Source organism: Ptiloglossa arizonensis, chromosome 4, assembly GCF_051014685.1.
Source record: "Ptiloglossa arizonensis isolate GNS036 chromosome 4, iyPtiAriz1_principal, whole genome shotgun sequence".
Classification (NCBI taxonomy): domain Eukaryota; kingdom Metazoa; phylum Arthropoda; class Insecta; order Hymenoptera; family Colletidae; genus Ptiloglossa; species Ptiloglossa arizonensis.
In genome coordinates this window covers 17,582,506-17,607,136 of record NC_135051.1, presented here as the reverse complement: position 1 = coordinate 17,607,136, position 24,631 = coordinate 17,582,506, and the positions used below count along the sequence as shown (strand labels likewise).

The 24,631-nt window shown below is 37.9% G+C and overlaps 2 protein-coding genes across 2 annotated transcripts in view; both read left to right on the top strand.

Annotated features, from left to right (window-relative positions):
* Positions 1 to 114: 114 nt before the first annotated feature.
* Positions 115 to 7,067, top strand: LOC143145955 (uncharacterized). Its single transcript, XM_076309830.1, has 6 exons — positions 115 to 337; positions 412 to 882; positions 1,005 to 1,516; positions 1,592 to 1,863; positions 5,124 to 5,187; positions 5,328 to 7,067. The coding sequence occupies exons 1-6, from the start codon at positions 222 to 224 to the stop codon at positions 5,519 to 5,521; spliced, it is 1,629 nt and encodes a 542-aa protein (XP_076165945.1). The 5' UTR covers positions 115 to 221; the 3' UTR covers positions 5,522 to 7,067.
* A 15,107-nt stretch (positions 7,068 to 22,174) lies between these two features.
* The window catches only part of LOC143145736 (protein Wnt-7b), a 174,194-nt gene continuing 171,737 nt past the window's right edge, over positions 22,175 to 24,631 (top strand). Inside the window, exon 1 of the mRNA XM_076309414.1 lies at positions 22,175 to 23,133. Coding sequence (XP_076165529.1) covers positions 23,105 to 23,133 — 29 coding nt within the window. The 5' untranslated portion in view covers positions 22,175 to 23,104. The remainder of the gene's footprint in view (positions 23,134 to 24,631) is intronic.

Genomic DNA, 24,631 nt, shown 5'->3' with positions numbered 1-24,631 from the left:
ATATTTGAAATATTCTTAGCGTTTTAACTACGTTAATTTTTAATGTATATTTATAATTCTTACATTAGTATTGTCTTTAATGGTTGTCCATTTAAAAATGGCTCCTACTGTGTACATGCAAAAAGGTTATTTCGAAGAGTATACGAATAAAAATTACGTATAATTCTCGTTAAATACTAGAAAACGTTGTTTGTTATGAATTTTTAATCGATAACAACACAATGAATACAAAAAATACTGACTTACTACCTAAATTTGAAGGAGCATTCTCTCAACAAAATTGGAAGGAATTATCAAGTCTTCTTAACCCTAAATTATTTAGAACACTTGAATCAGAGTACGCTTTAACAAATATAAAACATTTTACGATTACATAGTCTACAATTAATTTAACAAGTTTTTAACTTTCAGGGAATTAATTGCATTTTCAGTCTTAGCAAAAGTAGCCCAAATCCTTACAACAGAAGATCCTGCTATTCCAAAAAATATAAAAATTGTGTGCTTGAAATGTTTAGGAAATTCTTGCTTTAATGGCTATGTATATAAGGAATACGTTCCAACTGACACAGATCGTGGAATATGTTGCCATAAATTATATTCTAGTCTTTCTACGGGTGAAGAAAATTTAAGAGAAAAAGAAATTTGTAATTCGTACGACTTTGATTCTCATTTTCCTTACGAAGGTGTCATTGAATGGACATCAAATTTTATTACATCGTATAAAGTCGATGAAAGTTTATTAGACGAGGACTTAGAAATATTGAGATTAAGTGTTCAGTTTTTATGTAATCTATTTACATTTGCGTGTAAAGATAGCACTCTTCCAGATCAGTATAACATACCAACATGTTTATACGATGTTAATTTGAAAACTGTGATAATGTAAGTATTATCAATACAACAATTCTAAATTATTTTATTATCTTCTAAAGAATTTCCATGCTGAAAGTTTTATAAAAATAACTCTTCCTTAGTTTATATGTGCATTCTATATTTATTCACAGAGATTTAACTCATTCTGAACACGTACCACTTGTTAGAGCTTCGTGCGTATTTATACATAATGCGTTGAAAAAATTTGAAGGAAAAAATTTTACAGAATCAGAGAAAATACATTTATGTTCGAAACTTATAAAACCAATTAAAGAAGGTTTTGAAAGTGCAAAGGAGGCTCTTCTGTTTTTATTATGTAGATCAAACGTATTAAATAATGTCTACAATGACATGGACATTGAAGACAAATTATGTTTACTGGAGATAATTTATAGCGAAATCTCAGAGACCATATATAGATCTAAAAGAGAACATATATTTACAAAAGACGCTATCGAATTTCTGTCAGAAAGGTTTTGCAAAAGTAGCGACTTAATTTTAAAAACAGCTAATACGTATTTAGATGAAACGGAACCTACAGAAATTATTGTCCTTCTTGACATTCTGGGAACTTTAACTTCTAGTTCATCCAAGGAATATCATTTTCCACAGAATTATAAAACCTTACTCACCAACTGTGCTTGTGAGTACCCAGTATATCATAATTACTTCAATATTTAAAATATTTGATAAACATTTAACGATCCATGTTTCGCAGATCTTTTAAAATCTATACAAATGATTGGAAAAGAATCGAATAATTACTTTACACCGATGCAAAAGTTGAGCGACGTAGCACCAGCGGCACAAGGAACAACTAAAATCAACGAATTAACATCGTATCCAAACATTGCTGGAACCAGGGGGAACGAAACAGAAATGCAGTCAGGGCGAAATGACCTCCACGGCCATCCTGCTTTTGGTTTCAAAGCTGGATTAATAAGAGTTATCGGGAACATGTCGTACAAGAACCAAGAATGTCAAGATCTTGTAAGTACCGATATCCTTTAACTCGTTTTGTTTACACGTAATACGTATAAATACAAGCGTCCTGAGAAACATATCGCACACATAGTGTACCATACAGAAAACAGAAACTGCATCTACGTTTAATTTTCCAATCGTTTCGATTTTCAATTCTAAAATCTACTACAATTCCAAAAGTAACATTACACGATTATAATTTATTCCACCGTACCATTTACCGATAAAGTAAATCGCTACGACAATCATTGCCACGATCGAATCACCGTAACGTAGCGCCTGAAATTCGCCAGCGGCGATAACTTCACCTACGACGCGAGATTCCGTACGATAAATAAAATCTAATCTATCTAATCGATCGTCGATCGAACAACGTTTCGACGAGTGTCTTCTCCTTTTTCGATACCCTCGTCTTTGAGACAATTGTTCCGTTCATCGTTCCATCGTACGAGACCTTTTCACGCTATAGATCATTCTCTGACACGTAAAAGGTAACACACGACGCGAACGTTAAGTCCGAAATAACTCGCTCGGTTTTTTTCTTTTCTTTTTTTCTTTTCTTTTCATTGCCCCGTGCGCGTACAGGGCATCCAGTGATCGCTATTGCCCCTTATTGATTCCATCTCTTACGCGGTGGAGACGGTACAAAAGAACGAACCGATCGTACCGCGCGCACTGTTCGCCGCGAACAAAGGAAAATTAAGTATCCTGTCCGGTACGAAGACGCGGCAATTTAGTCGGCATCGGATACTGCGTTAATATATTAGCGAGATCGAAGTACGGCCGCTTTCTGTTACATTCGAATAATTTTATTGGCGTGCCACTCTTGAGCGCAGAAGCGTGAATACGAGGCCTCGCCTTTTTTTCAGTTCCTCCTCCTCCTCCTCTTCTTCCTCCTCCTCCTCCTCTTCTTTCTCCTCTTCCTCTTCTTCTTCTTCTTCTTCTTCTTTCAAGGTGTCGAAGGCAATCGTGTTCTTAAATTTCATTCGGTAAACGCGTGACCCGTTCTTCATGCGCAATTGTGAAACGGTGTACGTTCGGTTTCGCGATTGGTCGTAAAATTACGCGTGTCTCTCGCTCGCGTTACACTGTTAACATAATCCGTGTGTCCGCGGGGTATTCGGTTGGAAATACGGTCAATAATAAAATTCACCCGTACGGAACCGTGTACGGCGGACCATCACGGCCATCTTGAACAGTAGATCCCGCCTTCGTGTACGTTCCTCGTAAAAATCATTTTTTCAACGATCACGGGCCTCGAACGCGTAACGCTCTCGCGAGTGGCGCGATGTTCGAGGAGTTTTCGTTGTTTAAAAAATTATATCCACGCCAACGGGGATTCAATTATGTTCCGTTCGACTCGAATGGTAATTTATTTCGCGCGTATGAAACCCCTATTCTGGCTCACGGTGAGAATGGCGCGAAAAACGACGATCGGTGCGTATTCTGGCTCACGGTGAGAATATTTCAGCGGGTGAGAACGTTTACGCGGACGTTAATAAGTTTAATCGATAATCGATGTTTCAAGAGTGGTATAATCGGGTTCGTTTCGAGATCGAGGTTCTGAGTATTTTTCTTTTAATTCAAATTCGAATGCAAACTTCGAGGTTCGCGTATATAGAGAATGAGAGTACGCAGTGATGGTAGAGATTTTTCGATTATTTGAATAACGTATACAGTGGATTGCACGAAGGTCGTTGCAAGCGATTTAATTGAATGAAACTTCACGGTAAGAAAGTAGTGAAATTTATACTTTTATCGGCGTGGTCCGATTGAATTTATGTTAATCGAATGGGATCGCACTGTGGTGCATTTGTACTGTGAGAGTATCAGAAAAGGAATAAATAAATTCAATATAGATAAGGTATTGTGCAATGTCCTTGGAACGATCCAGGGTCGAGGAGAAGGAAGAATTATTTAAAGATACGTCTATTATTTCACAACTTTATTTGCTATATATATATATATATATATATATATAAATTTAAATCTTCTACTGCGTGTGCCTCGGAAGGTGAACAAACAAAATGTCGAGAAGCAGAAATTATTTAAACAGACGAGACGTGTATTATTTCACAATTTTATTCCCAATGTAGATTTAATTTTATACAAATCTTCAACTTTGTGTGCTTGGAAAAATAAGAGAAACATGTATTGAAAAGCAGAAATTATTTGAACAGACGAGACGTGTATTATTTCACAATTTTATTCCCAATGTAGATTTAATTTTATTTAAATATTCAACTTTGTGTGCTTGGAAAAGTAAGAGAAACGTATATTGAAAAGCAGAAATTATTTGAACAGACGAGACGTGTATTATTTCACAATTTTATTCCCAATGTAGATTTCATTTTATTTAAATATTCAACTTTGTGTGCTTGGAAAAATAAGAGAAACGTATATCGAAAAGCAGAAATTATTTAAACACACCAGACGTGTATCATTCAATACTTTTATTCTCAATGTACATCCTCTTTATATAAATTTTCGACTCGGTGTACTTGGAAAGATTAAAAAAAAAAGGAACATTGAAAAGCAGAAATTATTTAAACACACAAGACGCGTATCATTCAATACTTTTATCCTCAATGTACATCATCTTTGTACAAATCTTCGCCTTGATATACTTGAAAAGTTAAAAAAAAGAAGGAACATTGAAAATCAGAAATGATTTAAACACACAAGACCTCTATCGTTCCACAATTTCATCCCCAATAAACACCTTTTCTATTTAAATTTTCGTGTACTCGTAAGGCCAAAAGAAGAACATCGAAAACCAGAAATTATTTAAACAAACGAGACGTTTATCGTTCCACAATTTTATCCCCAATACACGCTCCTTCTACATAAATCTTCGACTCGGTGTCAAAGACACAAAAAGAAAAAAGAAAGAAAAAAAAAACATATTCTTTCACCGATATCGAACCATCGAATAAAGAATCAAAGACTCTGTCACGTTCCCTCGAATCTATTATCGTTCGGCTTATGTTTCGCGGGAATCGTATCCCGAGGAATTTCGCGTCATTTCTTCCGATAATGTTTCACGAAGGTTTGTGCGGCGTATTTTCTATAAAAACAAGAAGTGATAAAGGAACACCGAAAGAAAAGAAAAAAAGAAAAAAGAAAAAAAGAAAGAAATGGCGTGCACGGGTGTTTACGCGCGTTGTCGTTCGGTTTACGCGGCATCTCGGGGCATTATACGACATAATATCATAAGCGTTCGCTCGAGACGGGGCATAAGTTCTCATGACGCTGAACATTTTCAGCTCCGTGAAATGGACGTCGTACCTCTGCTCCTGGACTGCTGCAATATAGACGCGAGGAATCCACGTAAGTACGTGGACGTACCCCCGTTCCGCATAAATAAATATTATTGTACATCGTGAGTCGCGCGAGCCGCGACGCGAATGATATTTTAACTAATTAACGCCGCCCGTTACGCGGCGCGATTAAACGATTTTAACGCGCAGTTATAATGCAATGGACGATACTCGCGCTGCGGAATTTATGCGAGGACAATCGCGGGAATCAAGAGATCATACAGAACTGCACGAGAACCGGAGTCGTGGAGAGCAGCGTGTTGCTGGAAATGGGGCTGACGTTGCACGAGGACGGGGACGAGAAGAAAATCGGGATCGTACCATTGGTGCGCGATCAGAAATAGTATTAGTAGGCCGCTAATTTCTCGAAATAGATACTAGTCGGCTGCGAAAAGGTAGGCGAGAGAAAGTAATTCATTCGTAGAGAAATATCAATTAATTTCCATTTTGGAGTTGTCTGCAGTTATTTTTCCTGTGCGAGGAAGGGTCCAGTATCGACCACTTTAAAGTTCTTTTATAGCTGTTTTATAGCAGGTACAACTTGGACTAGAGTCGATGAAACATAAATGTTTGAAAAGTGATTTTAAAGGTAATGTGAATGGTGCTTGACTAAAGGAGAAGAATTTGATTTGGAGATTTGACAAGGTCCAGTGCCTACTTTAAGTTCTTTTATAGCACTTTTATAGCAGGTACAACTTGGACTAGAGTCGATGGAATGTACATTTTTGCAAAATGATTTAAAAGGTAATGTGAATGGTGCTTGACTAAAGAAGAAGAATCTGTTTTTGGAGATTTCACAAGGTCCAGTACCGACCACTTTGAGTTCTTTTATAGTAGTTTTATAGCAGGTACAACTTGGACTAGAGTCGATGAAACATAAATGTTTGAAAAGTGATTTTAAAGGTAATGTGAATGGTGCTTAACTAAAGGAGAAGAATTTGTTTTTGGATATTTTACAAGGTCCAGTACCGACCACTTTGAGTTCTTTTATAGCACTTTTATAGCAAAGTTACAACTTGGACTAGAGTCAATGAAATATACATTTTTGAAAAGTGATTTAAAAGGTAATGTAAGTGGTACTTAACTAAAGGAGAAGAATTTGATTTGGAGATTTGACAAGGTCCAGTACCGCCTACTTTGAGTTCCTTTATAGTACTTTTATAGCAAAGTTATAATTTGGATTAGAGTCGATGAAATATAAATGTTTGAAAAATGATTTAAAAGGTAATGTAAATGGTACTTCACTAAAGGAGAAGAATCTGTTTTTGGAGATTTCACAAGGTCCAGTGCCTACTTTAAGTTCTTTTATAGCACTTTTGTAGCAAAGTTACAACTTGAACTAGAGTCGATGAAATATAATTTGAAAAAGTGATTCTTAATGTAAGTGGTGTTTAACAAAAGGAGGAAAATTTATTTTCGGAGATTAATTCACAAAAATGAAAATATAATTGGGGGACGAAAAATTGTATCTTAGTATCGACCAGTTATTTTTTCGATAGAATTTTCTCTACCAAGTGGTTAATAATAATGGGAAATGTCAGTGTTGGAATATCACGTGAGATAATATATTGTATTTAGTCCAGATACTTGTAACAACCGATTACTTTCTCGCTACACGTCTGTATCATATGATGGTCAACAATGGAGGACAGTTTAGAGTTCAGGTACCAGTGGAGCTATAAAATGCACAATACACGCATATGGTGTACAAATAGATAACAGTTTGATAGCAACGTATAATAGATGTCGCGAGTATTAACTTATACGAGTTCCTACAATTATTAAAAGATATTTACGTTAATTTAAACGTTAATATAGAATAGTACTCAAATTTATTTTTTAAAACATCAAAAATAAAATAATAAAAATTTCTCTGATCTGTGTATTGCACATGTGTTCAACTTTCACAGTGAATGTATTGCACCCAATTGTTGAATGATACTTTACTCGTTATACATTTAGTGTCTTCTTCGTCGTTCAATAATTTTTCTATATCAATTACCCTCTTTTGAGAATTGTGAGAATTAATTTTAGTCGTTACTGGGGGACTTCCCCCACGATCTAATTTATTTTTATTAATCCATTTGCATCGAGAAGCGGAATATTCTGCATGCAGTTTCTGGGCTGTGTCACCAGGCGTGGAGTAATCTGCAAGTGCCAAGTTACGTCCCCGTTCAGAAATATTACACTTATCGAAAACGAATCTGAAACTGTTACAAACTCATCGAAGGCACGAGAATATAAGGAATACTTCTCCATTTATATTTTACTATAGGGAATATTTCTCCATTTATATTTTACTATAGGGAATATTTCTCCATTTGATATTTTACTATGGGGAATATTCCTCCATTCACATTTTACGGTAAGGAATATTCTCTCAATTGATACCTAACTGTAAGAAATATTCTCTCATTTGACATTTTACTAAAATAAATATTCTTCTGTTCGATATTTTACTATACTACTACTACTGTAAAATATCCCATTTAATATTTTACACGGTAAAAGAAGTAACTGTTGCACGTGAATCCGTCGGAACGAAATATCAAGTCACGTAACTTTTGCAATTGAAACAAAATTGAAAATTTTTTACAGACACGAGGCAATAGTTTGGATTTTTAAAAATAATATAAAAGAAAGGTTACATCGATAAAATCGTAAGAACCATATTTTTGTTCTAAACTACTTTCATTTCTTTTTTACAAAAAATACAAGGTGTTCTAAAACTTCCTCCCCTTTAACGAGGGAGAAAGTGATACTGTTAACGAGTATCAATGACGTGGATGGTTCAAGGTGCATTCAAATTACCGAAGCAAACAAATTTCAAAAAGGCCTTCGTTCACGGATTATTCCACACCAGGTTGTGCAATTAACTCGATTCATTCCGCTTCTGTACGCAAATGAGTTAACCTCAAAGCGTTCTTCCGTTCTGTTATACGCTCAAAGTCTTCGAATCGAAAATATTCCGAATTCACGAACCTTGTATTTTCAATTTCACGACACAATGCCGAGCGAGGTAATATATGAATCATCCGGTCGCAGCTGTAGCGATAAGTTTAATTATAAAAAGACATAATACAAGGACGGGTCGTAAAAGACCCGAGGAGCGCGCCAGGCTTGAATTCGCTTCTCAAAGGAACACACGCGTTTATTTACAACACGCGAGAACTGTTTGCACGTTCGAAGCTGCGTTTGCTTTCTTCGAACGGGATCGCCGGTTAGGCGTGTATGGTTACGACTCGTGTTAATTATTTTAGTATTTACTGCCACGGCCGTGTGTACACCGATAGCTCACCGGATAAGGTATCCGTGATCTCTTTATCGAGACTTAGGCGCAATAATTATTCGAGTTAGGCCGACTGCAAACGTATCTCGCCGCGTGTCGACTGTAAAATAAGCCTACAATTATAGTACATGATAGGTACCATTACATGAAATATGATATCGTATTGCATAAAGAGACATTATATCTGCATTCATGGCTGAGTGATTTACGGTACAATAAAAGCTGCGCGGAGTTCACGGTCTATTAGCAGTTACTAATGCAGCTGTTCGGCTCTGCATCTATCATCCGAACTCCGTTTTGAAGGAAAATTTATCTCGCTCGAACGACCGTCATCCAGTGACATCTCACTAAATGAGGGGAAAACGTATTTCCACGAGGTCGTTCGAGAATCATCGGACCGTTTTCTGGATTTTTCCTCGAATCATTGCGTATGTAAATCGACCGTAACGATCCAGAGGATCCCTCTAGGTGTTTTCGAACACTTCAGAACGAACGAAATGTTTCTGGAACGAAAGAAACATTCTGTATTTAAATACTAGTCGTAGTACAGGTACACCGTATCTGGGGCGTTGGAGTTTTAGGCGATATTAGGTAACCGCCAAATGTTTTGGCCGTTCAAGGCCACTGGGTAAATTTTACTACACGGTTTAGTCGTTGCGTGTCTCGTTTCTTCGCTTCATTGTTTGCTTTAAAATTGAGACAATTGAGCTAACGGAATATCCGCGAGAGAAAAGTGGACCAATAAACGTAAGGGAGAGGTAAATTAGGTTTCGTTAACTGTTCGAAACATTCGAAGAATGAGTACGAATATGATACTCGTTTGTGTGTCTGGAGAAAGTTAAAACTCGAAGCGATCTCACGAGAGAGGTGGTAGAGGGAAAGTAACCTTACACGGCCAAAATATTTGGCGCGGACTTAGAAAGTTTGCTATCCTAGGCCCCGAATGCAAATGAGTCGATATATTAATAATGAGCAACGTGCTTGGATTTTTTAAGTTAAAGTGTCATAATTTATCGAGGAGTATATATTTAAGTAAATGATTTCGGATACTGTGTTCACACGTTTTGATCATTTTCACTTTGCGGTTGAAATATGTTCAAATTTAGATAGAAGAAATCCGTTTTTGTACGAATTTATTGATTTTTGTAAGGTGTACGTCATTTTGGAGGAATAGCTGTAATATTTTATTATATTTAGAGGAAGATCGTTCGAAATCGATAAGAATCAACCGGAGAATTAACATTTTTATTTATATCGAAACGAAAGCGTTACTTTACCGCCATAAATACCCCCTTAGAATTGTCCGCATCGAACAGTTCTGTTTTTATTTATTTCTTCCAATGATCGTTTTCACCTCGATTAACTTACTTTCCTTCTCGAGCTAGACTCATTAATTATCCCATTTTTCCTTCGCATTAGTATTTATTGGCGCTGTCTGTTGCATATTTTAAAGAGGAAAGAAATTGCAAAAGAAAGTATATTAAGATGTCGAAACCAATGATTTCTATCCATAAGACCTATAATTATCAAGAATATTGTACTGGTGAGACAAAAGTGACTCTGTAAAGTTATTAAACATTTATAAACGATCATTATCACGTTATGTAAATTTGTTATGTAATTTTAAATCCTTTCAGGGTTCAATTGGGATACGAGAAGAATACAATAACTGGATACATTTGTTGGTAAAGCTCGAATGGATCTGAAAAATTGTTAAAAAATCTATGAACGATTGTGTCGAGTATGTTTTAAATTCTATTAATGTTCGAATGTTCGAATTCTTGGAAACAGGTGTGTGTTTGAAACAGTTTGAGAAACTGAACCAACTGTCAACATTTTCCTTTTTTTTCCAAGTCTTGCACAGACTCGTGTTTTCAGAATGTTATTTAATCGATACTTCGGTCGAAACGTATTCAGTTTAATGTTTGGTTCGTGATCTTACAGTTATTAATATCGTTTCGTACATGTAAAATATGTCTTCCTTCTCGCGAAACGATTATACCGAAAGTTTTGAAACACGGGCATTTTCCTTTCTAATGGAATACCACCAACGTTGTTCGGTATCAACGATATTCAGAAGCGTACCATTTCAGATAGAAATCGACGGATAATTAGATCGATATCTAGACGGAAATTCGTTCAACATGAGTCACGCGGTGTAAACGTTTTACAAAATATAATGATACGTTTCTATCAATATACTACGCGTGAGCCACAATCTGATCGTGTATAACCAATCGTTCGATGATTTATGATCTATTGTACGTAAAGAATTGTATCGTTTCATTACCATTCATCATCAGTTACGACACGTTGGTTGTTTGGTTTATTTGAATGATTTAGATTTCTGCCAGCAACCCTATGAAATCAAATTCTGGTATTCGAACACTATTCCTGGTATCTAAATCTAAAAAAACAATTCTTTTTTAACATTGTTTATTATCAAAGCCTCAAGAAAGAGGATAGTTCGACATTGCTTGAATCTAATTTAACTAATATTCAATTCTCTTAGTAGTATTTAAAAATTAAAGTTTATATTTATTCAGACTGTTGGGTGTAAACAATCTCCTCTTGGAAAAGCATTAGATACTTTAATTGATTTAATTATTTTTTATTTTAGATCTTCTCAAAGTTTTCAAATGCCATCAGTTTGAAAAGAATGTTGTAAAAGAAGAAATAGATTATATTTTTCAACGTTATTAGAACGATTTACGTATCTTATATTTGCCATCAGCGATTTCAAATTTCAAATTCTAGGATCTCAAGACTTATGGGTGTCGATATCAAGGATCCTAGGTCTCATGGTGTTCAATATGAAGGACTTCGGACTTGTGGGACGTGATATCGTGGATTTTCAGGAATTGTGGAATCTGATAAGAGCAACATGGACTTATTGGGTGCAATACCTAGGACCACAAAACTTTTGAGACCGATACCAAAGCTTCCAAGACTTGCAGGGTACCTTACCAATGTTTTCAGATTTGCAGGACATGGTACAGATCTCCAGGACATATAGGATTCGATATAAAGGGCTCCAGGTCTCATGATATTCAACACTGATGACTTTACATTTGTAGGACATGGTATTAAGGACCTCCAGGACTTGTGGGATTCGATACCAAGGATTCCAGGTCTCATAGTATTCACCACTGATGACTTTACATTTGTAGGACATGTTATGAAGGACCTCCAAGACTTGTAGGATCCAATAAGAGCAACATTGGACTTGTTGGGCGCAAAACCTAGGATCACAAAACTCTCGAGACCGATACCAAAGCTTCCAAGACTCACGGGGTACCTTACCAATGTTTTCAGATTTGCAGGACATGGTACAGATCTCCAGGACACATAGGATTCCATACCACTGATGACTTTGCACTTGCAGAACATGGTATTAAGAACCTCCAGGACTTGTGGGATTCGATACCAAGGATTCCAAGTCTCACAATATTCACCACTGATGACTACACATTTGCAGGACACGGTACGAAGAACCTCCAAGATTCGTGGGATACGCAACACCAAGAATCACGAGACTCTCGCGACAATCTCATTGATAGCAAAGCTTCCAAGACACACCGGTGTACCTTACCAATGACTTCAGATTCGTAGAACGCGTTATCCAGTACCTTCGCGACTCGCGTGATCCGAAATCAACGTGCAAGGATCACACGTCGATCAGGTACGTCGTCAGATTCGTTTCATCGGGCAACATTGACGGTGGTTTAAAGGGCGTGCCCGTTGAGAAACAGCAGATCGTGAGAGGACAACGCAGAAACGGGCGGCTCGGATGAACCGCAGGAGATTGCTTTTAATTTAAATATCAAGCCATCTCGAACGATTAATCTTGAGTGGCCATAACGGCCGGCAATTAACGCGAAATTTATCAGCTAATTATACACGGGGTTAATTGTCCCGGGGTAATGATTCCTTTATAAACCGGGACGATGAGGCAAAGGAACAGAAAGGAGGTGGGGAGGGGCAGGGGAGGCGGTCGAGGGGGGCAGAGGAGGAGGTGAAGAAGAAAGATGCACGCTTGTTGCACCTTGACGCGTTCAAGAGACGCGACCCCCGAAGAGAAATGATGCAACTTGAAATTCCATGTGCGCGAAGATGAGAACGACGATACCGACTTGTAATTAAAACAAGAGAAGTTTGACGGGTTAACCCTTTCCGCTCGAGAGCCGATTCTCGATCCTGTACTTTCTCCAATTCGGAAAACCATCGCGGTTTGGAATCGTAATTAAAATTCAATCATTCCTTTCTTGTAAGAACACACGTATGTGATACGTTGAAACGAAAATGTTCCGTTTTGAATTAATTACACTATTCGAAAGATTTCATCGAGATGCTACCTAGTTTCTGGTAGCAGAAAAGCTTCGAGTGCAAAGGGTTAAAGAGGACCGTGGCGAGGAGTATTAATTTTCGAGGAAAATAAATACAAAAAGTGCATTGTCAGGTACACGGAGTGTCCTAGGAATAATTTGAGAACGAATAATGGTCATCCAACGACCCTAGGAATAATCTAAGAACGAATAATAGTCATCCAGCGACGCAATCAGAAGTTTTAAATAGAACGAGCTGGGGAATTATTTCGTGTCTGTATTTACGAATAAAAATAATTTGTACAGTGCCAAACCTATTCTTTCTTCGCTTGGTAATGTATTCGGAACTTTTGGAATACTTATGTTTTCATGGATGTGTCAAAGAACGGACAAAAATTGGTTGAATTCTTTTACAAGAGTGCATCTGCCCCCTTGTCCCCTCCTTTTGGTTGCACCATTGATATCACTCGAGTCGGGAGAAATTTTCTTTCGTGCTTATTCGTTGGATTTCTACCAACAGTGAAACGTTTACGCAAAACTTGAATTCCAGATTATAATAATAAATTTAACTGTCTTGCGAAATTATATACTTACAATAGTGTATTAAATGTTTCATAATTGCCACCGTTGCGACACGGAGAAAGCAGGAAATACGTTGTGACGGTGTAATCGGGGCTGTTGCACAGCTGAAACTATATTGTATATATTTCAAGGGAACATTATTTATATATATATTAATTTATCGCCTTTTTTTTTCAGAATTCAATTTTCCACGATTTTTGTCCACAAATTGGAATTTACAATATGGCGAAAGAATTCTTTCTTCCGTGGAAATATTGTTACTTTTGTGCGAACATTTTTAGACTCTCAAAGAAACGAAAATAATGATATTTTACAGAAATACATATATTTACAGAATATTTAGAGATATATTTACAGATATTTACAGAATCTTTCATAAAGATGACTAAAGAATCGACATTTTTTTTAATAAGAATTATACAAATGGGATAGCATTTGTAAGAAATTTTTCTTTTACACATCACGATTGTGTTCTCGTTGCACTCCTCTGATGCACTCGGAGTATGCACTTCTCGATCTATTGTCGATCTCTTCGGTTTCGTGTTGTACGCGTTACGCAATTCTTTTAATTTTTCACTCGGGTGTATAATTTACGTCTCCCTTCTTCGAGATATTTCCATTTGCAACATGCACGTTGCGATATACGAGAATAGAAACTTCCGTCGGGGAGGTTATTCCACTCAGCGACCACTTCGAGCCACCACCTACGTATTGCTTCCGCGTAATCAGAATTAATAAACCGCAATGATCGGACACCGTGCCGCGAAACGAAGGATTCAATTAGCACGGCGATCGGAAATCGCGTAGAACGCGAGAAACCGATGCAGATAAGACGCAAACGAGCGGAACAGTAAATCGGTCTGCGTTAATACCAGCCGTGAATTGAGCCTACGTCGGTGCCTAATAAGTCGTGGATCCCTTCTTAAGCGATCCATGGATCGAGCAGACCCGCGCGAAACTTCTGAAAGAGCCGACACGCAATATATTAGACCAGTGCTCGTGAAATGTAGTTATTTCGTCGATCGTTAAAGCCACGCTGTTTGGCGGGAACACGATTTGAATGGAAATAGTTTCCGTGGGATTTTTTTTTTTTTTTTGTACAACGATCGACCGATTGTAATATTCCGAGTTAATCGAAGTCGGAAGTTACGAAGGCTAAACACTGGTGTAAAATAAAACGAGCAACAATTGGTTGAGACGACGAGCAATTTATTTGCGTTCAACGATTTCGACTAACGGTGTTTTAAATGTTAGTTTAATCGTTTACCTGAGAGTGGTTAATTTAAATTACGAGAGAGAAAAGATTAGTAATCGAGAGTACTCTCATGGTATTTTACTTTATGGATACTTTTAATTTGTATACTTTCTAATTTGACTTCTCTGAACACACATGTATTTCATTTTTTGATAGATTGTGTAGTTTTTAATTTTGTAATTTAAACGATTCTTTATTAGTAGTTTCGAAGATGACTTCGAGCTATCGGTCCAGAACTTTCATCCAAAATAAATAAAATATAGATAGATCGTCGATGGTTTGTTACTCGAACAAACGATACACTATTCAAAACCATTATCGATGAATTATAAATTAAAAAAAGCTTCTTAATTTTAGAAAATTGATAATTTACAGTTATAGAATGATTAATAATAAATACGAATCGATAATTATAAATCGATTGTGTTTTTGAAACGATAAATAGCTCTTCGTAGCTACGATCAATGTTGATGATTTTACCACACGCTCCAATTTCCAATGATCGAAATAAAATAAGAATTAGTGAATTTCTATGTGAGGTACGAAGAAACAATTTTCCACGATTTTTTTCCACAAATTGGAATTTACAATACGGCGAAAGAATTCTCTCTTCCGTGGAAATATTTACAGAATATTCAGAGATATATAAAATATTTTTACAGAATAATTTACAGAATATTTAGAGAAAATATATTTACAAATATTTACAGAATCTTCCATAAAGATGGCTAAAGAATCGACATATTTTTTAATAAGAATTATACAAATGGGCTAGCATTTGTAAGAAATGTTTCTTTTACACACCACAATGGTAGCGTTCTCCTTGTACTCTTCTGATGCACTCACACTTTTGTGCAAACATTTTACGTTTTACCAACGGTAGAAGTGGTCAATTGCACGATTCCCGATTCTTCGAAAGAGTTTCGAAGCGTGTTAACAAAGTGTAGAAATTTCGGAAAAAACGAATCCCGTTCGACGGAGTCGGTGTTTACCAAGGATTTTACGAACGGTCCGTTGCACTTCCATAAAGTCGGAACTTTAATTTTTCTTTTTTTCTTTTGTTCTCCTAGGCGCGATCGTTGCCTCGATCGGTGTGGACGATAGCGGGGAAAGATGGCGGAAAAGCGGCCAGCGCTCTAGCGAACGCGGCCAGAACTTACATCGGACCATTATGAGCCACGAAATGTGTTTTAACGACTGCCGCACACTGTGTATGAGCCATAAATGTTGCGTCGAGCCGGAGATTCGTGTAATAGCCACTAAAAGCAACCTTCGTCCTTTTATGGACCGTAAAAGCACGGATATTTGGAACGAGGAAACCGTCGGTTGAACTTAAGGAGAGTGAACCGTGATCGGGGGATACGTAACTTGTCTTCGAAATCGTCATCGCGAAAAGGAGAGGCCTTTTTCGTTAATCAAAGACGACGGGGACACACACCGGCAAATTCTTTAACGAGCTCGCGAAAGTGAACTCTTTTAAATTGCTAACGAGTTCAACGTTAAGATTTCATGGCCCGGTAATTAGTTATTTGGGGTGGTAGACAGTTTTACAGAACGATACGTCGGTGATTCGAATTACGCGGGATTCGTTAATTTTCGTTTAACGATTTATCGCTGTATTAATTTATAAGTTTTATCGCAGGCTGGCGCAGGGAACGAGTCGACGAATTTAATATTTATGAAAATATATAAAACGGAGGATGCGTTATTTAAACGAGGATACGAATGAGATCGTATTTTATATTTGTAATTGTTTCAACTATTGAACTTTTCCTCCTTGGTGTACAATGGAATATGTTTGCAATTATTCCAATCTATTTGCAATTTTTAAATTGCAATGGAATTTGATTTAACGATTCATTCTTGTATCGAATTATAATTACAGATATATACAAAATACAGAATGCATTGTTTAGAATACGAATAAGAAATATTGTTCGAGGTAAGGTTAAATTGTTCGAGAGAGTTGACACAGTGATGAAAAGTGTTTATCAAAAGTTTGTCATTGAAGATTTTTCATATTTTGTATTTTCTATTCGTAATCGTTTCGGTAACAGAACTTTTCCTCTTTGATAGATGATGGAATATGTTTTTAATTATTATCTTTGCAGAGTTGTAATTGTACGTGGAAACAGCAACGTATAATTGTTCGATACGTTCGATTTTGTGCACCGAGTTGCATTCAATTTTTGAGCGTTTTGCATAACGAAACGTTCAACGAGAAACTCGCCACATTTGTCATAGAAAAATGAAAACCATTTCGTTTGAGCCGACCCGCGAGAAATTGTGAAGCAATCCGACTAGTATCAGCCCGCTTTGCAACAAGTAGGCCAATAAATTAACATCGTTAATGAGCCGCTAATTACACGCCGTCCGGCGGATCGTTTGATTTATACGAGATTAAAGCGCATACGTTGCTGGCGTACCTGTTAATTTACGCGTCTAATTAAATTTTAGAATATATCTAGGAAAAGTCGATTTGCGTATCAAACGTAACATAAACATGTACAGTGTTTGATAAATGTCTTCGATGTCGACGAGAATCGAAATTGTCTATTATTAATTCAGTTAAAAACAGAGACGAATTCATTTAAGGCGATAATAAATTCATCGATAGATAACATTGTAAGCGTAAACGTGTAGATAAAATTTCGAATTTTTGTTGAATGTTCCGTTTCTAATTCCAGGATAGTGTTACATCGAAAAAATCGTCTAGACGTTAAATTACGCTCAACACTTGGTACGTGAAAACATAGATACTCGTAATTGAGGAACACTTTGCGATGTATTTTTTTTTTTTTAATTTTCCATATTAATACTTTTTAATATTCCACACGCCTGTGTGTTCATAGACACGTGTAAATTTTTTTTAAATACTTTGTTATTTTTTTCCAGTCTGTGCTGCTTAAAATTTTATTTCAAATTCAATAGTTGTATTCACAGTTTCAAAATTTTTATCAAGATGTATTTCCATTTTATCCTCGACTTTTCAATTTTTTTCAGATACTTAAACGTCTACCGATACTTGGTTCAAAATACGGTAAAATTATCAATGATAAAAAACGAACAATAAACGTTCGTTAATGTTTTCTAATAGTAACACTAATATCATAATGAATCGTATCATTGCCTCGTGCGATAAATACTAATGAGAAAGGAATTAGTATTAAAAAAAACGAATGTCCAAAAGAAGTCCTCAAGGAAGAGTCATTTTCTAATGTAGTAATCCTTTCAAAGCATACTCATTCACCAAAATTGTATTTAATAATTTTATAATTAGTACAAATAGTAAGTACGAGGTTACTTATGACCTTCCAAGGTCAAAGTAACCTCAAAAACAAATACAACAAGGACGAAAGGTCATTTCTCAATGTAACAATCCTTTCGAAGCATATTAATTCATTAAATTGTATCGAATAATTTCATAATTCGTACAAATAGTAACTGTATGCTTACTAATATCCTTCCAAGGTCAAAGTAACCTCAAAAACAAACACAACAAGGACGAAAAGTCATCTCTCAATGTAACAATCCTTTCGAAGCATATTAGTTCACTAAATTCTATCGAATAATTTCATAATTCGTACAAATAGTAACTGTATGGTTACTAATATCCTTCCAAGGTCAAAGTAACCTCAAAAACAAATAAAACAGTGACGAAAAGTTATTTCTTAATACAGTGATCTTTTCGAAGCATATTAATTCACTAAATTCTATCGAATAATTTTATAATTCGTACAAATAGTAATTCTATGGTTATTAAAGATCTTCCAAGGTCAAAGTAACCTTGTAACCTCAATAAAAAAAGAAAGAACAAAACAACCATCGACTCGAAGTAAGGAAGCGCAATAACAGCCGCGAAACGACGTCGAAATTTCCGCTGCCCCTCGGGGACGGTTGGAAACGAACGGGGAGGGGAAAAAAAAAAAAAAAAACGCATAATCTCCCCCTCTTCCGTCTGACGTCAGATGACGGCGGTAATTGCCTGGCAAAATTGAATCGCGCCGCGTTGAACGCGAACTCCGCGACTCGTTGCCGGCGTGCCGACCGCGCGATAAACGATCGCGCAAATAAACAAGACCACGTTAACCGAACTAATTATTTAAAAGCTGGAGAGAGAAGCCCCTGCGGTTGGCTTTGGATCGTCATGAGAAGGGATGAGGGGGGTGGATGGGGAGCCAGAACTGTGGACGATTCGAAGCCCCCATGATGGCCAAGTCCGATCCAGCCGGCGGATTAATTAATCGTCGCGAACGATCTCCATTCAAATAGAATCCGGATAAATTTTCCGTTCCGGTCTGTTTGCCGGCTGGCGATGTGGGCATTATCTTTACGACCTCTCAAAGAAGCGACGTTCCCCGGCACCGAGTGGACGAGCGCATGCGCGATACGGTGCACGGGCGAAACGGTGCACCGAAACCGGAGAACCTGTTATCAAAGAAACAGTGGCTGGGAATCCGGGCCCAATTATCATGCGACCGACTCCGAATACTCGTCCGATCCCCGATGTTGCTCGTCGCCCTTAATTTCTCGCCGTGTACCCGCCGATAAACGACGCCGCGACGTCGTCGGTGGCGTCTAACCGTATTCGCGGCGTCTCGCGCGCAAATCGACGAGTAACGAACAAACAAGTGGCTGAGGTGCGCGAAAGTAACTCGGAGAATTTAAATAAATTGAGAAGCTTTTCTTATCGGTGTATTTTAACGGTGAGAATTATTTTGGAATTGTTGAAAGTTAGTAAGAATGTGCGTAGCATTTGTGAATGGTGTTTGATTAGAAAGTGACTTGGAGAATTTTAATAAATTGAAGTTTTTTTTATCGGTGTATTTCAACGGTGAGAATTATTTTGGAATTATTGAAAGTTATTAAGAAAGTGCATAGCATTCGCGATTGCCAACAGAGTGGTGTTTGATTAGAAAGTGACTTGGAGAATTTAAATAAATTGAGAAGTTTTTCTTATCGTTGTATTTTAACGGTGAGAATTATTTTGGAATTATTAAAAGTTACGAAGAAAGTGTGTAGCATTCACGAGTGGTGTTTCATCAGTTTTTGGAATTGGAGCACCTTTGATTTCGCGAATTAAAGTGAGAAACAAACGGTGAACCGTGAAGAGGAATTACGGAGAAGGTCAATCCTTGAACGAGTAGTTTGATTTTTGGAAAGTTGGAAATAAAATTGAAACAATTGTATTAGTTGAGTGGATGTTGCTTAAGTTGCAGTAAGTGGATATTGATTGACGATATACGTGTTAAAATTGGCAGAAATATATCGTAGAAATGCGTTACCTGAATTAATAGGTAACAATGTTTGTACAAATGAAAAACAATCACGTTACAACTCTACGAATACATTCATTCGAGGATCGATAAGTTGCATCAGGTTGAAGGAACTACATTCGTGGTTATGTAAAAATTGATCTCAATGGAATCTAGAATCGTGTTAAATATACTCACACGTTCGAAAAATGGTTAATTCGTTCAATCGTGCCTCAAAACAGTGTACATTCGAGCCAGTGTACAACGATTGATCCATTGAAAACATTACACAATCGCAAGTGTGTTACATTAAACACCAGAAGTTTTGAACAAGAATATACACAAAGCACATACCGAACTTTCGAAACGTTCAACACCCGATGTGACAATTCTCAACATTTTTGGCGCCAATATTACCTTCCCGACTCGATCGTGCGTTCTTCGACGCGGTGAGATCCATACCGAGAAATTCAACGTTGTATCAACGTAATAAAGCGCGCTGAACAAGGATTTCCGAGGAAAAAGTAAAAGGAGGCGCAACAATGGTGCCGAATACGGCTATTCTCGGAACAGGTAGCCGGAGTCCCAGATAATGATATCGCGGAGAACAGTCTGGAACCGTTGAGAACGTCGTACGATTCGTTGGCGCTGTTCGATGTACCGATGTGTGTGAACGTTCGCCAGCGAAGCTCGGTGTTACTGTTAACCCGTGCCGTGAACAAACCGGACAAACGAAGAGCGAACAGGAACATTGGTAAATTGTAGTGATCGCGCGGCTCTCGGCTCGTAACCACCGGTTACGCGTAAACTGAGCGCGATTTATCTCGCGACGTTCGCTCACTGATCAACCGAAGCCGGAACGCGCGTAAAGCGAACATTAATTAACACGGCGTCCGCGCCGGTCTTTGGTGGTTCTCGCTGTTCACGCTTAAACGCGAACGTCACGTTGCTCCTTTTACATATCCGAGCGCGGTTTCGAAGGTGCTCGGCACTCCGAAATGTCAGCCGTCTTTGGCGCGGTTCGGTGACGTCCTCGGCTAACTTCTAAGGCGAACGAAAGGCAGATATCGGTGGCTCGGAAAATTACAGCGACGCGGATCAACGTACCGGGCGCAATTTTCAATTAATGGAAAGAACATTGAATCGATCTGGAAATTATAGCGACGCGGATTAACGTACCGAGTGAGCACCTTGTGCGCAATTTTCAATCGATCTGAAAATTCCAGCGACGCGGATTAACGTACCGAGTGAGCACCTTGTGCGCAATTTTCAATTAATGGAAAGAACATTGAATCGATCTGAAAATTCCAACGACGCGGATCAACGTACCGAGTGAGCCCCTTGTGCGTAATTTTGAATTAATCGAAAGAGAATTAAGAACCAGTCTCGAACAAATTGAATTAATTCTCGAATCTTGGAAATTGTGCGATGTCTCGAGTGTACCTCGAAGAAGAGAATCGGTGTTACTCGATGGAAGAGTGTCTCGAAGAGAACACAGTTTTCGAATGTTAGATCGTTTTAATGTGCACGAGTTACTGGATTTAATGGATGATCGAAAGACTATTGTGTTTGACAATCTGGTGATTTCAACTTCGAGGACTGGTGAGATAAGTAATGACTTGGTGTATCGACTGTCAGAGTCGTTTGTCCATTACACTTTCTGTGACTCTTTCGTTTTAAAGGAGGTTGGAAAATGGACACTGGTGTCTTGGTTCTTGGTTCTTCAAGATTGGAACCTAGTTTCGAGGGGAATTAAAAGAGATACTCAAATCTCTCGATCGAAAAAACAATTGGAGTTTGTACGTCAGCTTTTAAAATTTGTGCTCGAGGAGTTTTTTGATTTTGAAGACCATAGGAGAAAGAATTCTTTCAAACACTAGCTCTAAACACCTTTGAGGACAATTAACAAAGCTGATCGCTAACATAATATTAGTATCTTTGAAATTCAAGTATCTTCAAAGATCTTCTCTGTCCATACTCTTCGAAGATAATCGAAACGAGGAATATCGACTCTCAACATCCGTGTTTGGTGATTCTTTTAACTTTGATGACCATCGAGAGAAAGAAATTCAGTTTTTTGTGCGTACTGTACATTTTCAGTGACTCTATTTCAAAGAAGACTAAAAGAAGAAAACTGCGTACTGTACATTTTCAGTGACTCTATTTCAAAGAAGACTAAAAGAAGAAAACTGCCCTCTTGAATCTTGATTCCATAAAAATCCAGATCCCACATCGAGGACGATTAAAAGATCTTCAAACGCAGAAACACTGAAGAAACAGTTCCCTAAAAATCGAGTTCTCGCACCTTCGAGAACAGTAAAAAGCACCTAATCACCGACACCATTATCTTCGAAACTCAAATTTCTTCATTACTCTTCCACGTTCTCCAAAGCCAATCAAACCGAAGACTATCTCTCAACATTCGTGCTCTATGATTCCAGCATCGAAGATTATCAAAGAAACAGTTCCTTAAAAATCAACCCTAATGGCTAGTCGAAACACCTGATCATCGATACCAACACTTTGAAATTCAAATCTCTTCGTCATCTTGTCCACGTTCTCTAAATACAATCAAACCGAAGCCTCATCGAGTCTCTTACCAACACTAGTCGATTCTCCGGAATACCATCAAAGACCAAGTTCCAGAAAAATCGAGTTCCAGCAGCTACGTGGCCATCGATACCGATCCATCGGATACGATCGTCGTCGAAAGTTCTTCAATATTCATCGCTCGGTCCACGGTTCTCCGTAGACAATCGAAACGTGTTAACACCTGGCGTTTAAATATCAGATCCCTCTGACGTTCGTCTATTGCGTAAACAGCGGTGACGCAAACCGCGGGACAATTAAAAGAAAAGAAACCGTGTGTGGCCCACGGGTCTCAGGGCCCCCTTTCCGCGTTGGTTCGTGGCACGGTGTATGCGTTCCGTCCGCGTACCCTCGCTAGGTACGAAATAATCGCATGGCCGGCCGATCGACGACATTCTTTCGCGAGGTGAAAGCGTTGCCCGGCTTTATCGGACGTGCGCGATGATTTATGAAAACGGGGAACGTACTAATTACTCGGCCGTGTGATCCATCGTGGTACGTCGTACGTCGTCGTCCTCCTGGTCCTCGTCGTCGTAAGGTGGATCCCCGTTTGCCGGACCGGTTGCCCGCTTGGTGACGAACGCTTTTTCACGCTGCGATGAGAAACACGGGGCTACCTTGATCGCGGAGCAATGAAGGAGATCGGCCGCTTGTTACTCGGGTAAGTTCCATTCGTAACGGCTAATTGATGCTTTCCTGAAAACGCGCGCCGATAATTTAATTACGCACGGGAGCGGTTCAATCGGTTCTCTTTTCCCCTCTTCCATTCCAGCTCTCACGGTAGCGTTTAAACGTTTCTTGAGCCGACCGAGAGCTCGATAATTCAAACGGCGGCTCGAGATTGCGTGTAATTACCCCGAGCGAATGAAACATTTCCACGGGACGTACCGAGGCAAACAAGGAAGTATCGCTTTTAGAGCGTTCCGAGGGAACGGAGAACACGAGGAGATTATGGGCGGGGATCGTACGTGTAACACTTACTAACGATTCGCGTGGTTATTATTATCAAGTTCAATAGGAGACGATTGTTTTTTTTTAAGATATGTATGTGTAATGTGTAGAGAGTCGTAGGAGTATTTGTACTCTCTCTGTTACTGATTTTTGAAATTCTTATTAGATTGAGTTGTTCGGAAATTTATTTTCTTTTTCAAAATGGAGAATGTATGGTTCAATCAAATATTTGTACACTCTAAGAAAATCGTGTTTCATTTTTAGCGAAAAAAAAAGAAACGATTATGGGCGGGGATCGTACGTGTAACACTTACTAACGATTTGCGTGGTTATTATTATCAAGTTCAATAGGAGACGATTGTTTTTTTTAAGATATGTATGTGTAATGTGTAGAGAGTCGTAGGAGTATTTGGACTCTCTCTGTCACTGATTTTTGAAATTCTTATTAGATTGGGTTGTTTGGAAAGTCGTTTCCTTTTTCAAAATGGGGAATGTATGATTTAATCAAATGTTTGTACACTCTGAGAAAATCGTGTTTTATTTTCATTGAAAAAAACGAAACGACCTTCCGAACGACTTAATAGTATGAATTTCGTTGCGATGGTACGCGTGTAACAAATATGGAAATTTAAAAATACTTTTAGGGGGATTGAATTTGGAATGGACTTATTGAAGTTCTTACGGAACTTCGGAACTTACGGTTGTATTTTGTAGTAACGAAGCTTTCGAAATAATGCAAATTTTATCGCAAAGGAATATTTCAATGTAAGAGAAGTAGAAATTTGTTTACGATTTTCCATCCCACGGAAGAATAATCGAAATGAAAATTAACTAACGCAATATCCGGACGATTTAAATTGACCGGTTCAATTGTTTTTTTTTCATAATCAGTGGAAATAAATAAATTTTTCTTATCGCCAACGAACAGATTTCGTAGATCCTTCGAAGTGATGACATTTAATTTTGTGTGTACCTTTTTTTCTTATGTAAGTTCTCTAGGTCACCTTCAACATTTTTACGCACAATTCTATAATTTTTTTCCCGTCTACCAGCTATCGAGGTATAGCACTCGTCCATTCTGTATATATCGTGTAACGTAATCCAACAAGATGTGCATTACTTTCTCGAAACTTTCTCGAAATGTGATTTCGAATCTTGTTGTTTTCCTGCCACGGTGTCCTTGATCCTCCGTCTCGTAATATCTTTGA

Excerpts from the sequence above, each read along its gene's own strand:
- LOC143145955 (XM_076309830.1), top strand. The coding sequence starts at position 222 with ATGAATACAAAAAATACTGACTTACTACCTAAATTTGAAGGAGCATTC. Across the intron at positions 338-411 it reads TTTAGAACACTTGAATCAGA|GGAATTAATTGCATTTTCAG; the intron begins GTACGCTTTAAC and ends TTTAACTTTCAG. Across the intron at positions 883-1,004 it reads AATTTGAAAACTGTGATAAT|AGATTTAACTCATTCTGAAC; the intron begins GTAAGTATTATC and ends ATTTATTCACAG.